At 41.1% G+C, this 23,576-nt stretch overlaps 3 protein-coding genes across 26 annotated transcripts in view; 2 read left to right on the top strand and 1 right to left on the bottom strand.

Moving 5' to 3' along the window:
• The window catches only part of LOC110531207 (histone deacetylase 7), a 71,945-nt gene extending 66,795 nt beyond the window's left edge, over positions 1-5,150 (top strand). For all 24 annotated transcript variants that reach the window (XM_036988342.2, XM_090184763.1, XM_090184765.1 and 21 more), the window contains one exon: positions 41-5,150. In XM_036988342.2, coding sequence (XP_036844237.2) covers positions 41-83 — 43 coding nt within the window. In that variant the 3' untranslated portion in view covers positions 84-5,150. The remainder of the gene's footprint in view (positions 1-40) is intronic.
• On the bottom strand, positions 5,026-12,472 carry twist3. The gene is made up of 4 exons (XM_090184780.1): positions 12,338-12,472; positions 10,159-10,253; positions 7,955-10,086; positions 5,026-6,029 (listed from the first exon to the last, which is right to left on the bottom strand). Exon 3 carries the CDS (start codon positions 8,691-8,693, stop codon positions 8,112-8,114), a length of 582 nt encoding a protein of 193 aa, XP_090040906.1. The 5' UTR covers positions 8,694-10,086; positions 10,159-10,253; positions 12,338-12,472; the 3' UTR covers positions 5,026-6,029; positions 7,955-8,111.
• A 5,490-nt stretch (positions 12,473-17,962) lies between these two features.
• Positions 17,963-21,911, top strand: LOC110532399 (E3 ubiquitin/ISG15 ligase TRIM25-like). Its single transcript, XM_021616275.3, has 2 exons — positions 17,963-18,043; positions 18,267-21,911. The coding sequence occupies exon 2, from the start codon at positions 18,314-18,316 to the stop codon at positions 19,934-19,936; it is 1,623 nt and encodes a 540-aa protein (XP_021471950.3). The 5' UTR covers positions 17,963-18,043; positions 18,267-18,313; the 3' UTR covers positions 19,937-21,911.
• The last annotated feature ends 1,665 nt before the right edge of the window (positions 21,912-23,576 follow it).

Below are 23,576 nucleotides of genomic sequence, written 5' to 3'. Positions count from 1 at the left end.
ATTATGTTTTTCCTAACCATCTTCTCTGTGTTTCCCCCAGCCACCCAGACGAGCCTATGGAGCAAGATGAGGACTCCATGTAGAAGATGCTGACCTTTAACCTCACAGACCTCTCCTTCAGGACATCCCAATAGCCTCGGAGATCCTTCCCTGTCACACGACGAGGGGGAGGAGTGTAGATTGTGGATCTCTGCCTTAACCAATGAGGCCCTAAAATCACACAGTGCCTCAAAGACCACCGTCCATTCTCCTCAGACTATATGCAGCGCACCTTAACACAGTGGAACTAATGTAGCCTTCTGACACCACACCAAAGCCCTGTCAGTGTATATGTGAGATAAAATATATTCTCATACAACTGATTATTAAACTAACTCTGTCCATGGTCAGCAATACAGAATCATTTATATTGTGTGTATTCAGAAGGATACCAGCCTGATGCCGTGATATTGACCACTTTTTGGCCGTTTAAATTTATTTTTATTTTTTTATGTACAGACATAATAGGTCTTACTGAGGCACTTACAGTAAAGCAATACTAGCACCAGGTCTGTGGGTGTCTCTTGTTGTGTCAGTGAGCAGAGCAGACACCAGTCAGTGGCTCTGAGGATGGCCCTGGAGAGAGACCGAGACCGGCCAGCACCTGGCAACTGCTGAATGGTTCAGTCAATCCTTGATGATGTCATTAATATTCAGTTTAACCACTAAAGAAGAAAATGAAGATGTGGTTTTATCTGTTTTGCACTGTGCATTCCGTAATGTGAACTGTTGAAAATTCCAAACGTCGAGGGGAGGGGGGGGGGGGCTCTAGATTATTTAATTATCTGTTAATTTTTGAGGATTGGAAGATATTTTTCTCCTCTGAAATCCACTCACATTCTAAGAAGGCTCATGCATGTATACACAAATTAGTATTTCTAAGTGCATTTGCAAAAACTTCCTGTTTGTCCTGATTGTATTCTGATTATTCCACTACTGTTCTTAAACATGTCTTTATACATTGTTCACATGGACACATGTATTTATACATTGTTTGCATAGACACACACACACACACACACACACACACACACAGTCAGAAATGCATTTCCCTTTATGTCTTACTGACATGATGAGGACCAAACTGAAATAAATAAACCAATTTATCTTATGAAGAGCTGAAGACCTACCACTGTTTGGGAGGAAATACAAAATGTATGTTCATTCCTACGGTAGTTACCATTGAGGGCTATTAGTAGTTTTATTATGCTAGTCAAATGCTCTAATGCACTTAATGGACATCTCCCAAAGAAAACTGTCTTAAATATGTCTGCAGTGTGACCGTATTACTGCAGTTGGACCAGTGAGGTTACTGTGTTAAGTTGATGTTTGTTTTTTCAGGACCACCATTTTGACCTGTAGACATGCCTATTTTATTGTGTACATTAATTTCACAGTTCAGTTGCCTTGTTATTATCCACAAGCAGTTATATCAAGTAGAGCTCAATACGGTTGGTTATATCAAGTAGAGCTGAATACGGTTGGTTATATCAAGTAGAGCTCAATACGGTTGGTTATATCAAGTAGAGCTCAATACGGTTGGTTATATCAAGTAGAGCTCAATACGGTTGGTTATATCAAGTAGAGCTCAATACGGTTGGTTATATCAAGTAGAGCTCAATACGGTTGGTTATATCAAGTAGAGCTCAATACGGTTGGTTATATCAAGTAGAGCTCAATACGGTTGGTTATATCAAGTAGAGCTCAATACGGTTGGTTATATCAAGTAGAGCTCAATACGGTTGGTTATATCAAGTAGAGCTGAATACGGTTGGTTATATCAAGTAGAGCTCAATACGGTTGGTTATATCAAGTAGAGCTCAATACGATTGGTTATATCAAGTAGAGCTGAATACGGTTGGTTTGGTGTGTTATTCTATGTGAAAACCTTCTTTATGGACCATCCAACAGACTATTACTGTTAGCACTATGGAGATGTAGCTTTATGATGGTGTATACTTCTCCTATAGACCTTGTGGAGAGAGTCCATCTCCACTCGAATGTATGATACAGTACTTGACATCATGCTGATTATTCATTTTCAGATGTACTGTACCTATACACATCCATGCTAAGCCTGCTCCAAACTGAAACTAGTTTGTGAGAATTCCTCAAGCCTATTTTGTGTGTTCATGAAATGACATCCAATGTAGATAGTTTTTGTTGTGAGTTGAAATGTTTACCACATTCCACTTTCCACAGTTCCATTTTCTACATTCATTCTAGATGCTATGTAGTTTGTCTTAATGGGCATTTCATCTAGATTGCGCTCATTGTTGGAAGCTATTCGGTGAATGAAAAGAAACTGTCCACCATCAAATTCAGAAGACATATTTATAAAATGTGTTTTCACAAGATTCACAATATTATTTTGTATATGACCCCATACCTCTGGAGTGTGGCTAAATGTTTAAATGTATCATACGCTCTCTATTACTGTGTATTATTGTGTTTTCCATATTGAAGAAGTCATGTTCTTTTTTTATAGAAAATCGAAGAGAGAGAGAGAGAGAGAGAGAGAGCATCCACTTCTGTCTAAAACAATATTTACAAGGCACCTTTTGAAAGGAACATGCTCTCTGTGCTGGTGTTCCGACTGGTGATACACATCAATGTTGTCTTAACTAGACATTCTTCTCTAACCTCAGCTGCATCCTCACCCCTAGTTGGCATTGAGAGAGAGAGAATGGTAACCATGCTAACAAGTCTTTTAACTCTTTCCTCTTATACTCTGTACCAACCACTGTGGATAGCTATGTGTGTCTAGGAGACCATGTATGTGCAAGAAGGTAATAACTATTGCCAGTTTTCATTGTTCATTATTCTTTGTATTAGCTATATGTTTTGTTTTCAAGACTCTGGGCAATGTTTGCCCATAAGGTCGCCTCAAAGACTTGTATAAAATTAAATAGAATCAGCCACCATCATTCAAACGCTCGTAGAACTGACAGTGACTGTGTTGTGTCTGTCTCGTAGAACTGACAGTGACTGTGTTGTGTCTGTCTCGTAGAACTGACAGTGACTGTGTTGTCTGTCTTGTAGAACTGACAGTGACTGTGTTGTGTCTGTCTCATAGAACTGACATTGACTGTGTTGTGTCTGTCTCGTAGAACTGACAGTGACTGTGTTGTGTCTGTCTCGTAGAACTGACAGTGACTGTGTTGTGTCTGTCTCGTAGAACTGACAGTGACTGTGTTGTCTGTCTCATAGAACTGACATTGACTGTGTTGTGTCTGTCTCGTAGAACTGACAGTGACTGTGTTGTGTCTGTCTCGTAGAACTGACAGTGACTGTGTTGTGTCTGTCTCGTAGAACTGACAGTGACTGTGTTGTCTGTCTCGTAGAACTGACAGTGACTGTGTTGTCTGTCTCGTAGAACTGACAGTGACTGTTGTCTGTCTCGTAGAACTGACAGTGACTGTGTTGTCTGTCTCGTAGAACTGACAGTGACTGTGTTGTCTGTCTCGTAGAACTGACAGTGACTGTGTTGTGACTGTCTCGTAGAACTGACAGTGACTGTGTTGTGACTGTCTCGTAGAACTGACAGTGACTGTGTTGTGTCTGTCTCGTAGAACTGGCAGTGACTGTGTTGTGTCTGTCTCGTAGAACTGACAGTGACTGTTGTCTGTCTCTTAGAACTGACAGTGACTGTGTTGTTTCTGTCTCGTAGAACTGACAGTGACTGTTGTCTGTCTCTTAGAACTGACAGTGACTGTGTTGTCTGTCTCTTAGAACTGACAGTGACTGTGTTGTCTGTCTCTTAGAACTGACAGTGACTGTGTTGTCTGTCTCGTAGAACTGACAGTGACTGTGTTGTGTCTGTCTCGTAGAACTGACAGTGACTGTGTTGTGTCTGTCTCGTAGAACTGACAGTGACTGTGTTGTCTGTCTCGTAGAACTGACAGTGACTGTGTTGTCTGTCTCGTAGAACTGACAGTGACTGTGTTGTCTGTCTCGTAGAACTGACAGTGACTGTGTTGTGTCTGTCTCGTAGAACTGACAGTGAATCTGTTGTGTCTGTCTCGTAGAACTGACAGTGACTGTGTTGTCTGTCTCTTAGAACTGACAGTGACTGTGTTGTCTGTCTCTTAGAACTGACAGTGACTGTGTTGTCTGTCTCTTAGAACTGACAGTGACTGTGTTGTCTGTCTCTTAGAACTGACAGTGACTGTGTTGTGTCTGTCTCGTAGAACTGACAGTGACTGTGTTGTGTCTGTCTCGTAGAACTGACAGTGACTGTGTTGTCTGTCTCGTAGAACTGACAGTGACTGTGTTGTCTGTCTCGTAGAACTGACAGTGACTGTGTTGTGTCTGTCTCGTAGAACTGACAGTGACTGTGTTGTGTCTGTCTCGTAGAACTGACAGTGACTGTGTTGTGTCTGTCTCGTAGAACTGACAGTGACTGTGTTGTCTGTCTCGTAGAACTGACAGTGACTGTGTGTCTGTCTCGTGGAACTGACAGTGACTGTTGTCTGTCTCTTAGAACTGACAGTGACTGTGTTGTCTGTCTCGTAGAACTGACAGTGACTGTGTTGTCTGTCTCGTAGAACTGACAGTGACTGTGTGTCTGTCTCGTGGAACTGACAGTGACTGTGTTGTCTGTCTCATAGAACGGACAGTGACTGTGTTGTGACTGTCTCGTAGAACTGACAGTGACTGTTGTGACTGTCTCGTTGTGCACCAGTGGGTATCTGTTGTCTATGAAGGGTTTAACTCTGTTAGAGTTAAAGTGTGTTGAATACTGTACATTAGCTCTCCTGTAAAGTTTTCCAGGGGTCTATGGGCCACACTCATTTTGTCTTAGTTGCCAGTGGGCCACTCCTCACCATTTCTTTTTATGATCGACTTCTGGTCCTTTTTATGATCTACTTGCTAAAGTCACTGTAAATAGATACTCAAGACCAAAATGCATCACACATGTGCCTTGAATCATGTATTGGTAGCCTTCACTAACAAGTTTAGAATAACAAAAAATGACATTGAATCTTTTTTCATACTTTCATACTTTTATTTTACCTTGTTTGTTTCCTCCATATTTCCTATGTGTGTATAGAAATAATGTCTATTTTGTACTGATTTTCTCTTAATTAAAATTGAAAATGTTGTGTGTGCACATGTGTAGGTGTGACATGTTTGATATACAGTGTACACTCTCATGGTCCATTAATGCATGTATCCACATGTGCTTCTGTGGTTGGGTATATCACAAGATTTCTTTCCAACCAATAAATATTTTAGAGGCCTTATTTTCCCCCAAAAGAACAACAGCTTTATGTGCAATTATACCTTAGTCTGCCAGAGCAGACTTCTTAACGAGGCGTATGTTCTAGAGCACTAATTAAGGCTGACATGGTAACTCGTAGATAGACCCCAGGTTATTTCACACACAAACACAAAGGAGGATAATAGTCCCAAGTATTTCATATGTATTTGGTGTTTAGAAATGCCATTGTGTCATCGTCCATCTCCAAATATTGAAGGCTGATGGTGGACCATGCTGGTGTCGTCGCAGTACAGGGTTAAAGGTGAGACCGGTTATAAGATGAGACACACATTTTTATTATATGGACAAGAAAATCACAAGGCATGTTTTATCCACATATCTACAATTGTAATACAAATACATTCTTTACAGCAACTGATTCCCTTTTAATCAAGAATGTTCTATTGTTTGTGACTACATGCATTTACACTAGAAAAGAAACATTCACATGACTTACATTTGTGTACAAAACTGTTTCTAAGTCAAAGTTGCAATTTCCAGGTCATAAAATGTTATAGTTGTCTGTCTTCCAGGCCTGCTAGTAGCTCAAAATTGTTGCCCTGACGATTCGGTGTGCGCTCGAGGAAGCCGAGTCTCTACAGTACCTCTCCAGAGTGAGGGCAAGGCTGAGATCTGTGATTTAGTTGGTCCAGAGGTGTAAGTACAAACCAGTAATCAAAGGGATTGCAGACCAACGTGAAGGCTTCTCAATCGCCTTGGTCCTATGCTGGGGAGACACAAGATAGAAACATTCTGTAAGTGCTCAAACATAATGCTAAATATGCTATTTCCTTTTGCTTTAAAGAAAACACATTCTTATTTCATGATGCCTAATAAAATCTCTGCTCTTTAACAGTTAAACTGGTAATGGGCATAACTCCCTTCAGTATTAAAATGTTTATGTCCATTTTGCCTGGAGGTCAGGGCTGTGTGTTTTGTTGACCATGTCCTTGTAAAATGTGGTATTTTGATTAAATGCAACTGGATAATATCAATAAACATGCATATAAAGGCAAAAGTAAACACAATAAATTTAAGTATAAATGTCCAATCGAAAGCCAGAGTGTGGCAATAAGTTCAGCAACAAGAACAAAGCAGGCTAAAACACCAACGTATATTTGATCTCCATGAAAGACAGGGATAAACATTGACGCCTCCCTGACAGAATACAAATCTGTATTCATGTGGCACACACACACACACACACACATATTCCAAAGCAACCCCATAGAATAGCAGGGAGAACATGAGAAAGGTTAAGAAGACATTAGCTGGAGAATACTACAGGACACTAATGACAAAGGAGCAAATCATGTCTTCCTTCAGAATCAGCTTGCAGACACAACGGCCATCCCAGCAAGCACAAACACTGAGAATACATCACTCATATCTAACCGCCTGTTCCTCCTATATTCATTTCACCTGGTATTTAAGAAAGGGTCAAAGGACATTTCACTTTCATTCGCCTCAAACACAATTTCTAGAGGACAGTGTTTGAGAATGTCACAGCGAATAACATGTCAATGTGTGCTAGGTTGTATGAACACACTGTGCTGTCTGTAGTATGAACAAGACATCCCTCAGAAGCGTGGTAACGGTACCTCTTGTGAAGTGGGTAAATCAGTGGTTTCAAATGGCAAATGTGTGGCCACTGGTGAAGGGAGGCACAGCCAGTGATGAGGTGTCTGATAGCCATCTTTACCATGGAGATGTGGAGCTGGAAGAATCAATGGCACCTCTTTCATTTAACTTAGAGGTTTGTGGGAGTGCAGTAGACAGCCATCACTTCTCCTTTGATGGCTAACTGCTGCATGGTTTCTCAAAACCAGGTTATTTTTTTCAGCCTCGTCAAGGTCTATCTCATTTTCGTCCAAAAGGAAAGAATTTCAAAGGACGGTTTTACTACCAAAATATTAAAAAAGGGACTTGTTTTGGGTGTAGGAAAGTGAAACTTGTAATGTTACTTTTTTCACAATCATTTGGCTTCAAAGGCCGATTAATATTATTATTATTATCTAAAATGATGAGACTAGGAGGTACAATGAGTTATGGCTGGCTGGGTAAAACTCTTTCTTTCTCTCTCTCTCTGGAGGAATTCATTCTTATATGCCTTTCACATAAATATACAAATATATATATTTAAAAAAAACATAGAAACTATTAAGAAGTTGTATGTGATTATTTTTATGATTTCTTGTCCAAATAATACGATTGTGTATGGTGTGATTTGTTAGCGTTCAAAGGCTATTTCTTACTAAATGTATGAAATAACAGCTCAATAGCCTCCTATTAGGTCCATAATCATGATGATAATCATGGGCTACATTTAGCTACCATCGTATATCAATTTTCAGGACAAACTGATCTGGTAGAATAGTTACAGTATACCTTGTATGTAAAAACAGATTTGTGGGGACCTAAGATGTGCTGTTCTATGATCCTCCCTTGTGATTTACTTACTTGGCTTAGTTATTAGGTTTCATCCTGGCAAATGTCCAGCATTGCATTTGATACTATATTAAAACACCAGGTTCATCTCTGATCACCTTCAGCAGATCTGTTGAATTACTACTTCTTTGCATGCAACATAAAACAGTGACATTTTGTTTTGGAAAGATGCTATTGAGTATGAATGGTTTGTATCGTGCATACCTGGTGTAGAGTGGTGGAGGAGTTAGATGGTGTGAGGATGAGGGTCAGAGAGCAGGGGTCAGAGGTCATGGGAGATTTGGTCCGGAGGGCGCAGCTGTGGGAGGGCGAGGGGGCAGGAGGGGAGGGCGAGAGGGTGTTAGAGAGGTAAGTGGGAGGGCTAGTGGGTAGCGGACATGGACCAGGCCCCCTCCATCCTCCACACTGAGAATGCATAGCTGAGTCTCTCGTGGGCTAGGTAGTTACAGCTGGCCAGCTTGGCGTCCATCTCATCACTCTGCAGGACTTGGTAGAGGAAGTCAATGTAGCGTGAGGCCAGCTTCAGGATCTGAATCTTGCTCAGCTTGTCTGACGGCAGCGTGGGGATGATCTTACGAAGCGAGGCAAAGGCATCATTCAGGGACTGCGTCCGTTGGCGCTCCCGTACATTGGCGACCACCCGCTGGTGCTGAGGGTCCTCCAGGGGCTGGCCTGGGATGGGGAGAGGAGACAGGGAGGGCTGGGGACTCTTCTTAGGCCTCTTGGGTCCTGATGGGATCAGACTGGGCGGCCCTCCTGTTGTTGACTTGTTGTCCTCTGTTGGCGATGAAATGTTGTCTTTCCTGGTGACCCTTTTGCGCCCGCCAGCCCCTGGTGTTGCCACCACCACAGGGCATTTGTTTGGAGCACAGTCTGGCTCCTCCTCGCTGGACACCACCCCTCCCTCAGGGTATTCACCACAGCTTGACGGATCCTCTCTCATGGCAGTCTATCTACCTAACCCTGTTTCTACACCTACACTGTTTCTATCCCACTCCTCTGTTCTCTCATTCAGGGCCTCTAATGGGCTATGCCTCCTTTAGTTTCTCTGTTCTATGGCAAGCCTGTATATAGAAATACCAGAAGTGATCTGCCAGGTCTGCTAGCAATAGAAAGCAAATGGAAAAATAATCAATTCTCAGTATTGGAAATCCATATGTTGCCTACATCTAGACATGACAACAATTTAACAATACAATCTGCTCGCTACATTCAGAACGGCAGTTGCGTCCAGTATCCTAGCTCAATGTAAGACAGCAGCCAACCTGCATCTGGCTTTTTAAAGAAGAAAGAGGATGGAACTTGTAAGTTCCCACCCATCTGTTCCACAGATTGGTCCAGATGGGTTCTAAGGCACAGCCAGGCCAAGCATAACAGGAAGAGAATGCGTTTTGTGATTGGTAAGGGTAAAGGGATGAGGCGGAGACAAAGGCACGTGGGTTGACCAATCAGATGAGGATATTCTGCCGTTCTTTTTCGTATAAGTTGTCCAAGTTTATAGGTTCCAGATTTCTTCCAAAACAAGTAGCTCCCCTCCCCCATACCTCCTTTTCCCTTCTTAAAGTCTCCACAACTCAACACCATCATCAATTCCTTTGGATTTTGAAAGTAGGAACTAGACAATATTCTCCTCACATGATGTACTATAACTCCTCAGGACAGACCTTGTTAGTGTGCCCAGGTTTCTTAGAATAATTAGAGGCTTTGCATGAGGAAGAGAAAAAACACTCTTTAGTAGTTCTAGAGAGATAGATACTATAGAACTAGGCTGTCATTATCTTAACCTTTCATCGAACTGAATCGTCTGTACAGTTTCATTGCATTCAATTTCACAGTTCCATTGTTTTGTAAGTCAGAAAAAGCCTCAGAGACAGTGTGTTCAGATTCACTTTGTTTTACTGGAGACCTGGCACAGTCTTCTGAGCGGCAGGCTAAAGGGGAAACTGGCATACCAGAGTAGCAGTGAAGTCTAATAGCAAAATTAGCTCAAGTAAAGGAAAGAATGAGAGGTTCTGAATCTAAGGGGTGCCTCTGGAAACCTTTGTTTCATCCTCTGTGCCAGAACATGAACATACCCTTCAGTTCCACCACCATCACTCGGTTCTCAAACATTGCAGACATCCACAACACAAGAACAAAATCTATTGCTTGACTTTTGAGATTCGATTTGAATATGCCTCAGTCCAAAACAGTTCCATGAATGCCCTCCAATGTAAAAGTGCACTGAATGCATCAGGGACGTTGGGTTGTGTTGCACTAGGGTACAATGTTTATATGTGGAATCACTTGAGTGCATTTAGTATGTGGTGTGGGTTATTCTCTGAAGAAATGTGGACCTGCGGAAAGAGACTTCATGTCAACATACTTACAGTACACAAACAAAATTCACCTACATCTGTTTTACCTACCAAGATTAAGTACGTGCCAAACTTTCTAGATAAAACACATGCCAGACTTCCACTGTCCGGTCCAGATGGGCAGTAAAGTCGGTGGAATCGGTGATCTGTTGATTTAAAATAATTATCTTGGTATAATCAGGAAACTGACCTGAATGAATACCCAACACTGGTCAGCGTATAGGCATAGTAATACAAGCAACATCACCTTTAAAGCTACAATCCTATATCTTTGGACATCAATAATGATATATACCCATTGATTCTTGAAAAATATAACTTATAAACGTCAACTGTCGTACCCCACCAGTACACCAAATATAAGATTGTTTACAAACATTGGAGTAAAACAATGAAAATGCAAACAAACACTGTATAGCCTCAAAACATGGTTTTCATTTTGATATCCTGGATGGTCAATCCTATATATACAGTATATATACACTACCGTTCAAACGTTTGGGGTCACTTAGAAATGTTCTTGTTTTTAAAAAAAAAGCTCATTTTTGGTCCTTTAAAATAATATTAAATTGATCAGAAATCTAGTGTAGACATTTTTTATGTTGTAAATGACCATTGTACAAGACACTGGACAGAGGAACTCTGCCAAGAAGGCCAGCATCCCAGAGTTGCCTCTTCACTCGTTGACCGGTATTATTTAATGAAGCTGCCAGTTGAGGACTTGTGAGGTGTCTGTTTCTCAGGCTAGACTCTCTAATGTACTTGTCCTTCTCAGTTGTGCACCGGGGCCTCCCACTCCTCTTTCTATTCTGGTTAGAACCAGTTTGTGCTGTTCTGTGAAGGGAATAGTACACAGCGTTGTACGAGATCTTCAGTTTCTTGGCAATTTCTCATATGGAATAGCCTTCATTTCTCAGAACAAGAATAGACTGATGAGTTTCAGAAGGAATTTCTTTGTTTCTGCCCATTTTGAGACTGTCGAACCCACAAATGCTGATGCTCCAGATACTCAACTAGTCTAAAGAAGGCCAGTTTTATTGCTTCTTTAATCATAACAACAGTTTTCAGCTGTGCTAACTTAATTGAGAAAGGGTTTCTAATGATCAATTAGCCTTTAGAATTTTTAGAATTTAGAATTTAAACTTTATATGTCCAGGTAGGCCAGTTGAGAACCAGTTCTCATTTACAACTGCGATCAACTGCGAAAATGATAAACTTGGATTAGCTAGCACAACGTGCAATTGGAACACAGGAGTGATGGTTGCTGATAATGGGCCTCTGTACACTTATGTAGATATTCCACCAAAAATCTGCAGTTTTCTGCTACAATAGTCATTTACAACATTAACAATGTCTACACTATATTTCTGATCAATTTGATGTTATTTTAAAGGACAAAAAATGTGCTTTTCTTTCAAAAACAAGGACATTTCTAAGTGACCCCAACATTTTTTGAACGGCAGTGTAGATATGTGATGGAATGTGTGGACATTATGGACAGTATGTGAGTAGAATATATAGTATATTTAAAGAATACGTGGATATAATAGTATATGTAAAGCAATAGTTGAATAGGATAGACTTGAGTAGAACACAGTATATACGTATGAAATGGGTAGAACAGTATGTAAACATTATTAAAGTGACCAGTGTTCCATTATTGAAGTGTCCAGTGTTCCATTATTAAAGTGTCCAGTGTTCCATGTCTATGTACATACAGTATGGCAGCAGCCGACAAGGTGCAGAGATGAGTAACCATGTGGTTTCTGGCTAGTGACTAAGTTCAGGCCAGGGTACTGGGTGGAGGCCAGCTAGAGATTGCTATTTAACAGTCTGATGGCCTTGAGAAATAAGCTGTTTTTCAGTCTCTCTGTCCCAGCTTTGATGCACCTGTACTGACCTCGTCTATGAATTTGAGAGTGGATACATTTCTCCAGGCCCATCCCTTAGCTTTTTACCAAAACAGAATTGGGGTGGCCGCTTTGTTATTGTTTCAATGAAAGACTCTAGCTTTAATTGGTACAATGGGGTGCATTGTTAGTGTGTCCTCCTCAGAGTCATCGAGACGCCTGTGACTGATCAAACTATTTATACATTACAATTCCATTGAACACCCTCACCGTAAAAATAAATATCTCAGAGCTAACGGAATAATGGAAAATGGATATCAGGGTTGATATAAACACACATATACACAGCACATTTCCAAAGAGGGGCCAAGCGTACTCACAATACCCTGTGTTGTATGGAAAGCCCCCTGGAGATAGCCGACGTCTGGAAAAGGTAAGAAATCTCTGCCTTCTCCTGTTTGAACTGCACGCTCAAACGAGGACTTAGCCTAAATATTTCCACTGAGAGAGACGGCAGAATGTTATCACATGTGGAGGTTATATACACACCCTCACGCATATGCACAGACATACACACCTACATGCCCTTATACACACAGACACACACACCTACATGCCCTTGTACACACAGACATACACACCTACATGCCCTTATACACACAGACACACACATGCACCACATGAATAGACACACACGCATATACACACAAACATCCCTTTAACACAAACATGACTCCACATTCGGATATAGAGATGTGATGACAGCATATGGGTATACCTGAGACCTTCACTCAATCAGAGAAACAGTAAATCATCTCCAGTTCAGATATAAAACGGAGGGGTGTATAAGAACAGAGACAGGTATCGTCTTCTGACTGGTTCTACCTTGCGTGCCACTATGTCATTGTCTCTGTAACATGGAGGAATGCCTGACAGAAAAAACAAGAAGAACCCAGTCTCAGAGTAGAAAAAGGGAATGAACGAAGGAGAGAGGCAGGGGAAAAAAAGTCTCCCCAAACAGAACCAGATGGAGGGTGTGGGGCGCTCTTTGATCTCCTCTACTCTGCCTGATTGATGTTGCACATTTCATTTCCTCGTCAGGGATGTGACATAATGTTTCGGCCACTATTTTCTCTTTTTTTTTACTAAGTTTTCTGCAGTGGTAACACACCAAACAATGAAAAGACTGACCATCGAAATCAAAAATGCTGGAAAAAGACTGGCAATATTTCTGAACCCTCCAGTTCTGGTGAATCTACTTGTATGATGAAGCAGTTCACAGCTAAACTGTCATAATAAGACACAGTGAAACTGCTGTGTGTGAGGGACCATGTCTGTTATAGCATGGCTGACATCCACCGGAATGTTCTATACTTTAGCTATGACCTCAGTCCACATCTATTCTTATTCAACAAGAGAAAGGAGCAGTAGTAAAGCAGAGATCTCCAATGGTGTAACCCAAAGCTGTAATGATGACTGCAAACACACTGCTTTAATATCTCATTTCCCGACAGGTTATTTTGGACTCAGAATTGCTGTTTAATAGATCTATTATACGGTGGTGAGTGAGTTATGACTCTACACAGGGGTTTTTCAATTATTCTTACAATATTTTGTGTGTGAAACATTGGCAGCCTTGAAGAAAAACTCCATTGCATGTTAAATTCGTATTATTTTCCCACATGCCAGATACTTTGAAATAACACTCAAACCAATCCCAAAGAATGGAAGCTAACATAGTGATGAATTGCACAAATTCCAACAGGGATACTTTCCCCTCCCTCCTGTCACACAGCCACCCTTCACCCCACTGCCCAAAGCTGTGGGACACCCCCACATCTGGCCTCCATTTCCTCCAGCGAAGAGACACTTCCTGTGGGCAGGGTTTGAGGGAGAAAGGGACTGCATGTCTAATGTTTGGATATGCTGAGGGTGCAGCAGGGGCAGAGGTGATATAGATTTGGACACAGTTCAGGGTCAGAGGGGTATCAACTAATGTTATGGTTAGAGCAGGATGTGCTTGGCCTGGATAAGAGACAGTTGCAGTAAAGAATATTACTGTCTCCTTAACATATTTAAAAGTTTCAAAATGTCAGTCTACCGTGACAGACAGTTATTGGTTGCAACCTTCTCCTAATACCTTAGTAAACGTAGAGCAGTGTTGTTTGATAGAAATACAGTAAGCCATCAAATGTAACACTGTGTAAATTAAACTGCTGTATAGTAAACAATATATACAGGTAGTAGGAATATTTAGGCATCTCAGACATTTTAGGGCCGTTCCAGAGACCTGTTTTAGAGTAAATCCATAAAACGTGTCCTTTATATCTGACATTGCTTGAAAAGCGGTGGGATATTAGTTTTGAAGTTGGCTCTTGTAAACCCCCCTCACCTTATGTTCGAAAAAGACTCATTACTGTTCCAAGATGGGGGCTTAGAATGCTATTTTATGGATAAAGTTTATAATCCCCCAAAATATGCTGGCCTACTGATTCTTTCTAAGGAATGACAAATGATAACTATCTCTCGCTCTCTACCCCCCTCTCTCTCTGCTACTGTGATGGCACACTGTGGTATTTCACCCAATAGATATGGGAATTTATCAAAATTGGGTTTGTTTTCAAATTCTTTGTGGATCTGTGTAATCTGAGGGAAATATGTGTCTTTAATATGGTCATACATTTGGCAGGATGTTAGGAAGTGCAGCTCAGTTTCCACCTCATTTTGTGGGCAGTGTGCACATAGCCTGTCTTCTCTTGAGAGCCAGGTCTGCCTACAGCGGCCTTTCTCAATAGCAAGGCTATGCACACTGAATCTCTACATAGTCAAAGCTTTCCTTAAATTTGGGTCAGTCACAGTGGTCAGGTATTCTGCCACTGTATACTCTCTGTTTAGGGCCAAATAGCATTCAAGTTTTATGTGTTTTTTTGTTAATTCTTTCCATTGTGTCAAGTAATTATCTTTCTGTTTTCTCATAATTTGGTTGGGTTTACTGTAATTGTGTTGCTGTCCTGGGGCTCTGTGGGGTCTGTTTGTGTTTTTGAACAGAGCACCAGGACCAGCTTGCTTAGGGGACTCTTCTCCAGGTTTATCTCTCTGTAGGTGACGGCTTTGTTATGGAAGGTTTGGGAATCATTTCCTTTTAGGTAGTTGTAGAATTTAACGTCTCTTTTCTGGATTTTGATAATTAGCGGGTATCTGCCTAATTCTGCTCTGCGTGCATTATTTGGTGTTTACGTTCTTGCAGAATTCTGCATGCAGAGTCTCAATTTGGTGTTTGTCCCATTTTGTGAATTCTTGGTTGGTGAGTGGACCCCAGACATCACAACCACGAAGGGCAATGGGTTCTATAACTGATTCAAGTATTTTTAGCCAGATCCTAATTGGTATGTCAAAATTGTATGATTTTATGTTTTTTATGTCCTTTTGATGGCATAGAAGACCCTTCTTGCCTTGTCTGTCTGTCTCTCCCCCACTGTCTGATTGAAAATTGCTACAGTATTTTGGAGAAAAGGGTGCAATGAAATGAATAAAAAAGTGGTGCCACTTCAAAGCCCAGCATATTACCAGGAGTTTAAAGTTACCTGTGGTGCCAGACTAGTTTTAATATTCCCTGGGAAATGGCACACGCCCTTGCAAGTCAGGCTCTGCCTCTAACAGTAACCAATCTGCCTCTTAATAACTAAATGGCAATTTATGAATTACAACTCAAATCTCTGCCATAATAGCACCAAATTTTTCTCTCCAAATGCACTGTAGCACAGCAAAGTCAAGTCCCAGTCCAACTCTCCAGCAGAGGATGCCAAAGGCACTATAATAGTGAATTAGTAGTGGATGCCTAGTGGCCTGGAATGTTTTTGGGGTACTCTCCCTGACATAGGCCACCTGTGTGCTCTCTGATGGTGTCAAGTCAAGTTACCTCGATATTACTAAAGGTGTCCCTCAGGGGTCGATTTTGGGACCTGTCCTCTTTACTATTTATGTAAATAATATTGGTTTATCTGCAAAAACCTGTAACATTAATCTGTATGCAGATGACTCTGTTATGTATGGAATTTCCCAACGTCTGACCAGGCTATGTTGGAGCTGTAAATCTGATTTTGTCGCCTTGCAGAAAGTCCTTTTTGATTTAAATTGGTACTTAATGCAGGAACAACTACATGTATGCTGTTTTCTAATTCTCATAGAAATATTTTAGATGGCTTTCAAATTTATGCATTGGATGGTTCTTTCATTGAGCATGTTCCCACCTATAAATATCTGGGCTTTTGGATTGACAATAATGTGGAGTTATAAAAGCATACGGATGAGCTAGTTAAGAAGCTGAGATTTAAAGTAGGCTTCTTTTATAGAAATAGATCATGCATCTATCTCCTTAAACAGCAGGAAGCAGATTGTACAGTCAGATTTCCTGGCAGTTCTTGACCATGGTGACACCGTTTATCGGAATGCAGCAGCCACTACTCTTAAACATTTGGATGCCGTCTACCATAGCGCCCTTTGCTTTATCAGGCGACAGGTTTGATATGCATCGCTGCATCCTGTATCAAAAGGATGTCTGGTCCTTATTGAAGTCCCGTAGATCACTTCATTACCCCCTTGCTGTTTACACATCTCTACTACACAAGATTCCAACCTACCTCACATCACTGTTAGCATTTTAAAATATGAGATACCAAACCCTCCACAGGTCTCAAGGTTCACAACTTTCGAGGTTCCACTAGTACGTATTTTTTGAATAGCCTACCAAACTCCCTACATCTTGACACTCTGGTGCCTCTTGGCCAGTTTAATACTTTAATGTTGAATGAATTTAATGAGAATCACAACTGTTTGGATTGAATGTAAATAATTGTACTTGTGGTGTTTGAAGTTGTAAGTGTTGATTCTGTAATTTGTAGTTTACTTTTATTTTTAATGTGTTGTATTGTTGTCCTCGGGTCACCATTGTAAATGAGACCCTGGTCTCAATGGGTTCTTCTGAATAAATAAAAGTTAAATGTCAACATCCAAGATACAATTAATTGCATGAAAACTACAGTATGTTTATTATTTAGCGTTACATAACACTTTAAAGGTTGAATTTTGATTTTAATCTGCAATATTCCATGATATATGGTTGGGTTCAATTCCATTTACATTCCTGTCAATTCAGGAAGTACACTAAAATTCTTCAAATTCTTGGAATTTGGTTAACTTTCTGAATTGACTAGAATTGAAATAGAATTGACCCCAACCCCGTTGTCTTTCGACAGGTGGCGTCACTCCTACGCAACGCTCGTCTCTCAATCAGTGCAGGCGGAATCATCGCACGATCTGATGTAAGACAATGTCCCAACTCTGCTCTGTCTGTTGTTTGTTATCTAGGCCATACGTTTTAGTCATGCTATATGATCACAGGAGAGCCACCTGGCAAGTCCCTGCTGGACTTTTGGAGCTTTTTTGACTTCCCCTGTTTAGTCCTGGAAGACACACTCCAGCATAAAAAAAAAATAAAAAATACTGTTGAAAAACAATACCCCACGTATAAATACAAACATGTACAAACACTTAAGGGTAAAAATATGTGTTTTGAGCAAAATAGTGTTTTTCAAGGAGTTGGTCTGAGTAGGCCATTCAAGGAGTTGGTCTGATGGTGCCTTTTGATGTCCCCCCCCCCCCCCCCCCCTTGCTTGAGGAACAATAAAGGAGCGATAGAGATGTGCCTTTTGTTAAGTAAATCACATGATAAATGAGCTGAAAAGGAGACTGAAGTAGGATTTTAAGCCTGCACTGAATTCTGTGTTTGCTTGTTTTTAGCTGTCCTAAATAAACTAAACCAAAAAAATAGAGACCTCTTCTTATTCGCTGTTGACCTGGCTTAAAACTTGTAATTTTCCACCACTTCGGTAAAAACACAAAACAAAACACAAATTGGGAGACACTGGAATTGTAATTTAAAGTGAAGTGTTTACAGTAAACACGGTAAGATGGGGGACATGTTTGTATGTACAATACTGAGTTCACCCATCTTACATGGCAGTTTCCTATAACCCAAGCAACCATTAGTGTACAACCCTTCACCAGATCCTAATTTCTTTCCTCAGGTAAGAGATGATTTTTGTTCGTTTAAATACTTTTGATTAGTGGATTCAGAACATATTTTAAGAATGACGTTATTTTTTGTTCTGTCGGCTTACTGTCAAGGATGGCAGGAGTCTTGGCAGTATCACTTCTAGGAATGCTATTCAGCACACGTTACGACTTTGGTTGCCAGTAAATATCATTGCTCACTTCCTTGTCTTGCTCTCATTCCCTTTGTCTCTTCAGTATGCTCTGAGGCCAGTGTGGAGAATCAGAGTGAACAAGGAAGGACCATGCCTCTGTCTAAACCAGAGAAGCTGTTAGAACATGAGCTCAGCTGCCCTATCTGCCTAGAGCTCTACACGGATCCCGTGTATCTGCCCTGTGGCCATAACTACTGCCTTGCCTGCATTAACGCTACAGACGCCAGCAGTGGAGAGAAGAGCCTGCCTTGCTGCCCTGAGTGCAGAGAAGAGTACAGTGGTACAGAGACACTGCACAAGAACTTCAAGCTCTGCGGCATCATAGAAGGCTACAGGGCCATTGCGCTAGTGGAGAACCTTGGGAGAGAGCCGCTGGAGGTACGCTGTGACCACTGCCTGGACACAGAGACGTTGGCCATCAAGACCTGTCTAAAGTGTGAGATGTCCCTGTGTGCCAGGCACCTGCAGCGCCACACTGAGAGGGAATCCTTCAGGAGCCATGACCTGGTGGAGCCCCAAACTAAGCTGGTCCTGAGGAGCTGTGCTATCCATGGACGCCTGCTGGAGTACTTCTGTGTCAGCGACATGACCTTCCTCTGCGCCTCATGCTTCATCAAGGGCACCCACCAGAATCACGATGTCCTGACTATTGAGGTGGCTGAGGAGGAGATGAGGCGGGTCCTAGAGAGCCGGAGCAAGGAAGTGGCCAACAGGCTGCAGCTGACCGAGACCCTACTGCAGAGGGCTGCTGAGGACCAGGGCACCTCTGATGCTGTGGGGGACAAGCTGATGTCTACTGCTGTGGCCCTGATGGACAGCATGGCTGGTCTGGTGAGCAGGTACAGGGACAGGATGAGCCTGCTGCTGGAGGAGGAGAGAGGCCATCAAAGGAAGATCTGGCAGAGTGGCCTGGGGCTCCTAGAGGAACAGCAGAAGGAGCTGATGGAGGCCAACCAGAGCTCTGCCGAGGTCCTCTCAGTGACTGATAAGCATCTGTTCATCCACAGGTTCCTGCTGATCGAATCCCAGCTCACGGAAGTGGTGACAGGCACTGTGGCCAGAGTGCTCTCCAAAGAGCCTCTCAACACCAAGCGGCTTCAAGCCAGCCTGAGGATGAATGACTTCAGGGCAGAGATGGGGCAGCTCCTCCAGGCCCTCAATGTCCAGATCAACCCTCTGGAGTTGACCTTCAACATCACCACAGCGCACCCCAGCCTGCTGCTCTCCAACGACCTGCGGACAGTCAAGTACATTGGCATCAAGCAGGCCTCCACTGATAACCTAGAGAGGTTCAGTACCGCGCCCCAGGTTCTCTGCTCCCAGAGCTTCACAAGTGGGGAGCACATCTGGGTGGTGGAGGTGGGCGACCAGAGCATGTGGTCAGTGGGCTTGTGCTACAAGAGCGTGCCCAGGAGGGGTGACCACAGCCGGCTGGGCCACAACCCAGTCTCCTGGCGTCTGCAGTGGAAGAACAAGAAGCTGACGGTGTGCCATGCCTCCTCAAACATGGCGCTGGTTGAAAAGACCAATCAGCCGCTGAGGGTGGAGGTGGCACTGGACTATGAGGGGGGCACACTGATCTTTCACAGCACCAAGGGCTGTCGGGAGCACCTGCACACGTTTAGGGCTGTGTTCAGAGAACCTGTGTACCCTGCGTTCAGCATCCACTCCACCACAGCACAGTCCTGGATCACCCTCCAGAGTGGAGTGTGACACCTCAGCTTCTCTGTATGTCCATCTATTAACCTTGAAGGGCCTTTGTTAATAACTAACCCAATCAATATCTGTAAATTATTCTAGTAATGGATCTTATCACCAAACGTGAGTAAATTCTAATGAAACAGAATGTAATTGCCTCTTAAAATATACAGTAGAATCTGAATCCTTATATTGCTGTTTCATACATACATTACATACATGATTAGACGTAGTAAGTACAGATATGTATTGCTATTCGTAACTAAAGGAATGTCATTTAATTATTTTGTAAAGAGACGTGACTGTATTTGATCTTACCTGCCAAAAATGAGTGTTGCATTGTTTCATTCAGACCATACGTCTCTGTGGTTTTATATTGAGTTGTTTTAGAGTTGATACTTATTCATCCATGTACTATAGTAGGCCAGGCCTACAGCACATGTGAATATCGGATACTTTATATTTGTATTTGTTGCAGGGACAAGATGAAACGAACATGTGTGATTTGTAATTGTATTTGAAAATCAGTTCACTTTGGATTCATACACAATAAACAGCTATAAGGCTATGATACTGTACTTTGTGAATGGGCTCAAAGTGGTTGTTGAGGAAAGACTTGATCTTCAGGGGAGACACAATGCTCAATGTTTATCTGACAAATACACAGTGGTGGAAAACAAATGTCATACTTGAGTAAAAGTAAAGATAAAGTACATCAATAGAAAATGACTTAAGTCAAAGGGAAAGTCACACAGTAAAATACTACTTGAGTAAGTCTAAATGTATCTGTTTTTAAATGTACTCATGTACAGTGGTGGGAAAAGTCTTCAGTTGTCATACTTGAGTAAAAGTAAAAAGTTAAAGTAAATGCTATACATCATATGTCTTATATTAAGCAAACCAGACGGCACAGGGGCACACTCAGACATCATTTACAAACTCAGTATTTGTGTTTAGTGAGTCCGCCAGATCAGAGGCAGTAGGAATGACAATGCGTTATATTGATAGGTGCGTGAATTGGACCATATTGCTGTCCTGCCTCAGCATTCGAAATGTAACAAGTAGTTTTGGGTGTGAGGGAAAATGTATGGCAGTAAAAAGTACATGTTTTCCTTAAGAATCTAGTGGAGTAAAAGTAAAAAAGTACAGATACCCCAAAAAACAACTTAAGTAGAACTTTTATGAAGAGATTTCCAAGGCTTCAGAAGATTTAACCTGTATAAATTAAATGAGCAGAACTATGTATGTCCACAGTTCAAATGTTGAAGTCAGTAACTTAGTAGGACAGAGGGTGTGAAAGAGATGACTCTAGCAAAGCTTTCCAGGAATAACATCCCATGAGGCCACACTCTGAAAGGTGAAAACAGTTTAACAGTTGTCACTTTCACATGCTGTACCCATCTTCAATTAGAACAACCAATCGACCTTGACAAACCAACGTAAATACATTGGACATTGTCAAAGACTCTAGTCACCAAAGTCATAGCCTGTTCTCTATGCTAACGCACAGCAAGTGGTACCGGACCGCCAAGTCTGGGACCAAAAGGCTCCTTAACAACTGCTACCCCCAAGTCATAAGACTGCTGAACAATTAATCAAATGGCCACCCGGACTATTTACATTGACCTTTGATCTTTGTTTTTACACTGCTGTTTATTATCTATGCATAGTCCCTTTACCCCTACCCACATGTACAAATTACCTCGACTAACCTGTACCCCCGCATATTGACTCGGTACCAGTACCGCCTGTATATAGCCTCATTATTGTTATTTTATTGTGTTAGCTTTTATTTTATTTTGTAAATATTTTCTCAACTCTATTTCTTGAACTACGTTGTTGGTTACGGATTTATAAGTAAGCATTTCACGGTTGTATTCCGTGCATGTGACAAATAAGATTTGATTCGAACACAAATATAAACACAACATGTAAAGTGTTGGTCCCATGTTTCATGACCTGAAATAAAATTGTTCCATATGCACAAAAACCTTACTTCTCTAAAATGTTGTGCGCAAATGTGTTTACATCCCTGTTAGTGAGCATTGTATCCTTTGTCAAGATAATCCATCCATCTGACAGGTGTGGCATATGAACAATCTACGGAGGAGTATTTCTGTCTGTAATAAAGCCCATTTGTGGAGAAAATCTCATTCGGATTAGCTGGGCCTGGCTCCCCAATGGGGTCTTCTTGGCTCCCAAATTGGCTGGCCTATGTCCTCAACGGCCCACCCATGGCTGCGCCCCTGCCAAGTCATGTGAAATACTGAATTTATTTCAATAGACTGATTTCCTTATGTAAACTGTAACTCAGCAAAATCTTTGAATGTTGCATTTATATGTTGCGTTTATATTTTTGTTCACGATACATTTCTCACACTAAAGATCCTGGCAGGCAAAAATAATATCTTAAAGGGACATGCTGGTGATTGCCCTAAGGCTACAATGTACTAAAACTACCAATAAAGAATAATCCCATTTGATTGTTAACCTATGTTTGCCTCAATGTCCACTGTTGATTTCAGAAAAGCAAAACAAGACATGCATCCTTATGAAAGCCCGTTTACAAAAAGTCCCACTGTACCATACCAATCACCACACCCTGTCTCAGGGATGGCTAACTCTGGAAATTATTTTTTGTCTCTACTGAGTTAGGAAATCAGCTTTTAGTTTTCTTGCACCTTATTTGTGGAACAATCTTCAAAATGTTCTTACATTTTTTGTTCTGTTTTTTGTTTGTTCTTCTGGGCCAATTCAGAAAGCTGACCGAGGACCTTAATGCTGATTAATATGTTTGTTCTTCTAGGCCAATTCAGAAAGCTGACTGAGGACCTTATTGCTGATTAATATGTTTGTTCTTCTAGGCCAATTCAGAAAGCTGACTGAGGACCTTAATGCTGATTAATATGTTTGTTCTTCTAGGCCAATTCAGAAAGCTGACCGAGGACCTTAATGCTGATTAATATGTTTGTTCTTCTAGGCCAATTCAGAAAGCTGACTGAGGACCTTAATGCTGATTAATATGTTTGTTCTTCTAGGCCAATTCAGAAAGCTGACTGAGGACCTTAATGCTGATTAATATGTTTGTTCTTCTAGGCCAATTCAGAAAGCTGACTGAGGACCTTAATGCTGATTAATATGTTTGTTCTTCTAGGCCAATTCAGAAAGCTGACTGAGGACCTTAATGCTGATTAATATGTTTGTTCTTCTAGGCCAATTCAGAAAGCTGTGGCAAACAAATATATATATATATATATATATATATATATATATATTTTAAATAAATGTATTTTATTCATAATACAAAAATCAACTTACATTGCTACATCAAAAATGTCTAGCAAATCAAACGCAGGTATTAACAATGCTCAAACACACAAAAAATATAAATACAAATAAAATACAAAAAAGAAACAATTATATTCACTCTGAAAACATCTTATTATTATGATTCAAGAAGATGTTACTCTTTTTGTTATTCACTAGGGTTAGTGTTTTAATAAGATAATTAAATTCAATCAGAAGAATTTGTAATTTTGGTATATAATTTTGACATTTTTGTTTGTGTATAAAGTATTTGGCAACAAGAATAAAAAAATTTACAATCATTTCAGTGGTTTTGTTATCATTGCAATATTAACATATTATATATTTT

This window comes from Oncorhynchus mykiss, chromosome 9 (assembly GCF_057628025.1).
Source record: "Oncorhynchus mykiss isolate SJ-2025 chromosome 9, ASM5762802v1, whole genome shotgun sequence".
In the NCBI taxonomy this organism is placed as follows: Eukaryota; Metazoa; Chordata; class Actinopteri; order Salmoniformes; family Salmonidae; genus Oncorhynchus; species Oncorhynchus mykiss.
The sequence above is the reverse complement of the archived record's forward strand: the minus strand, read 5'-3'. Positions and strand labels throughout refer to the sequence as shown.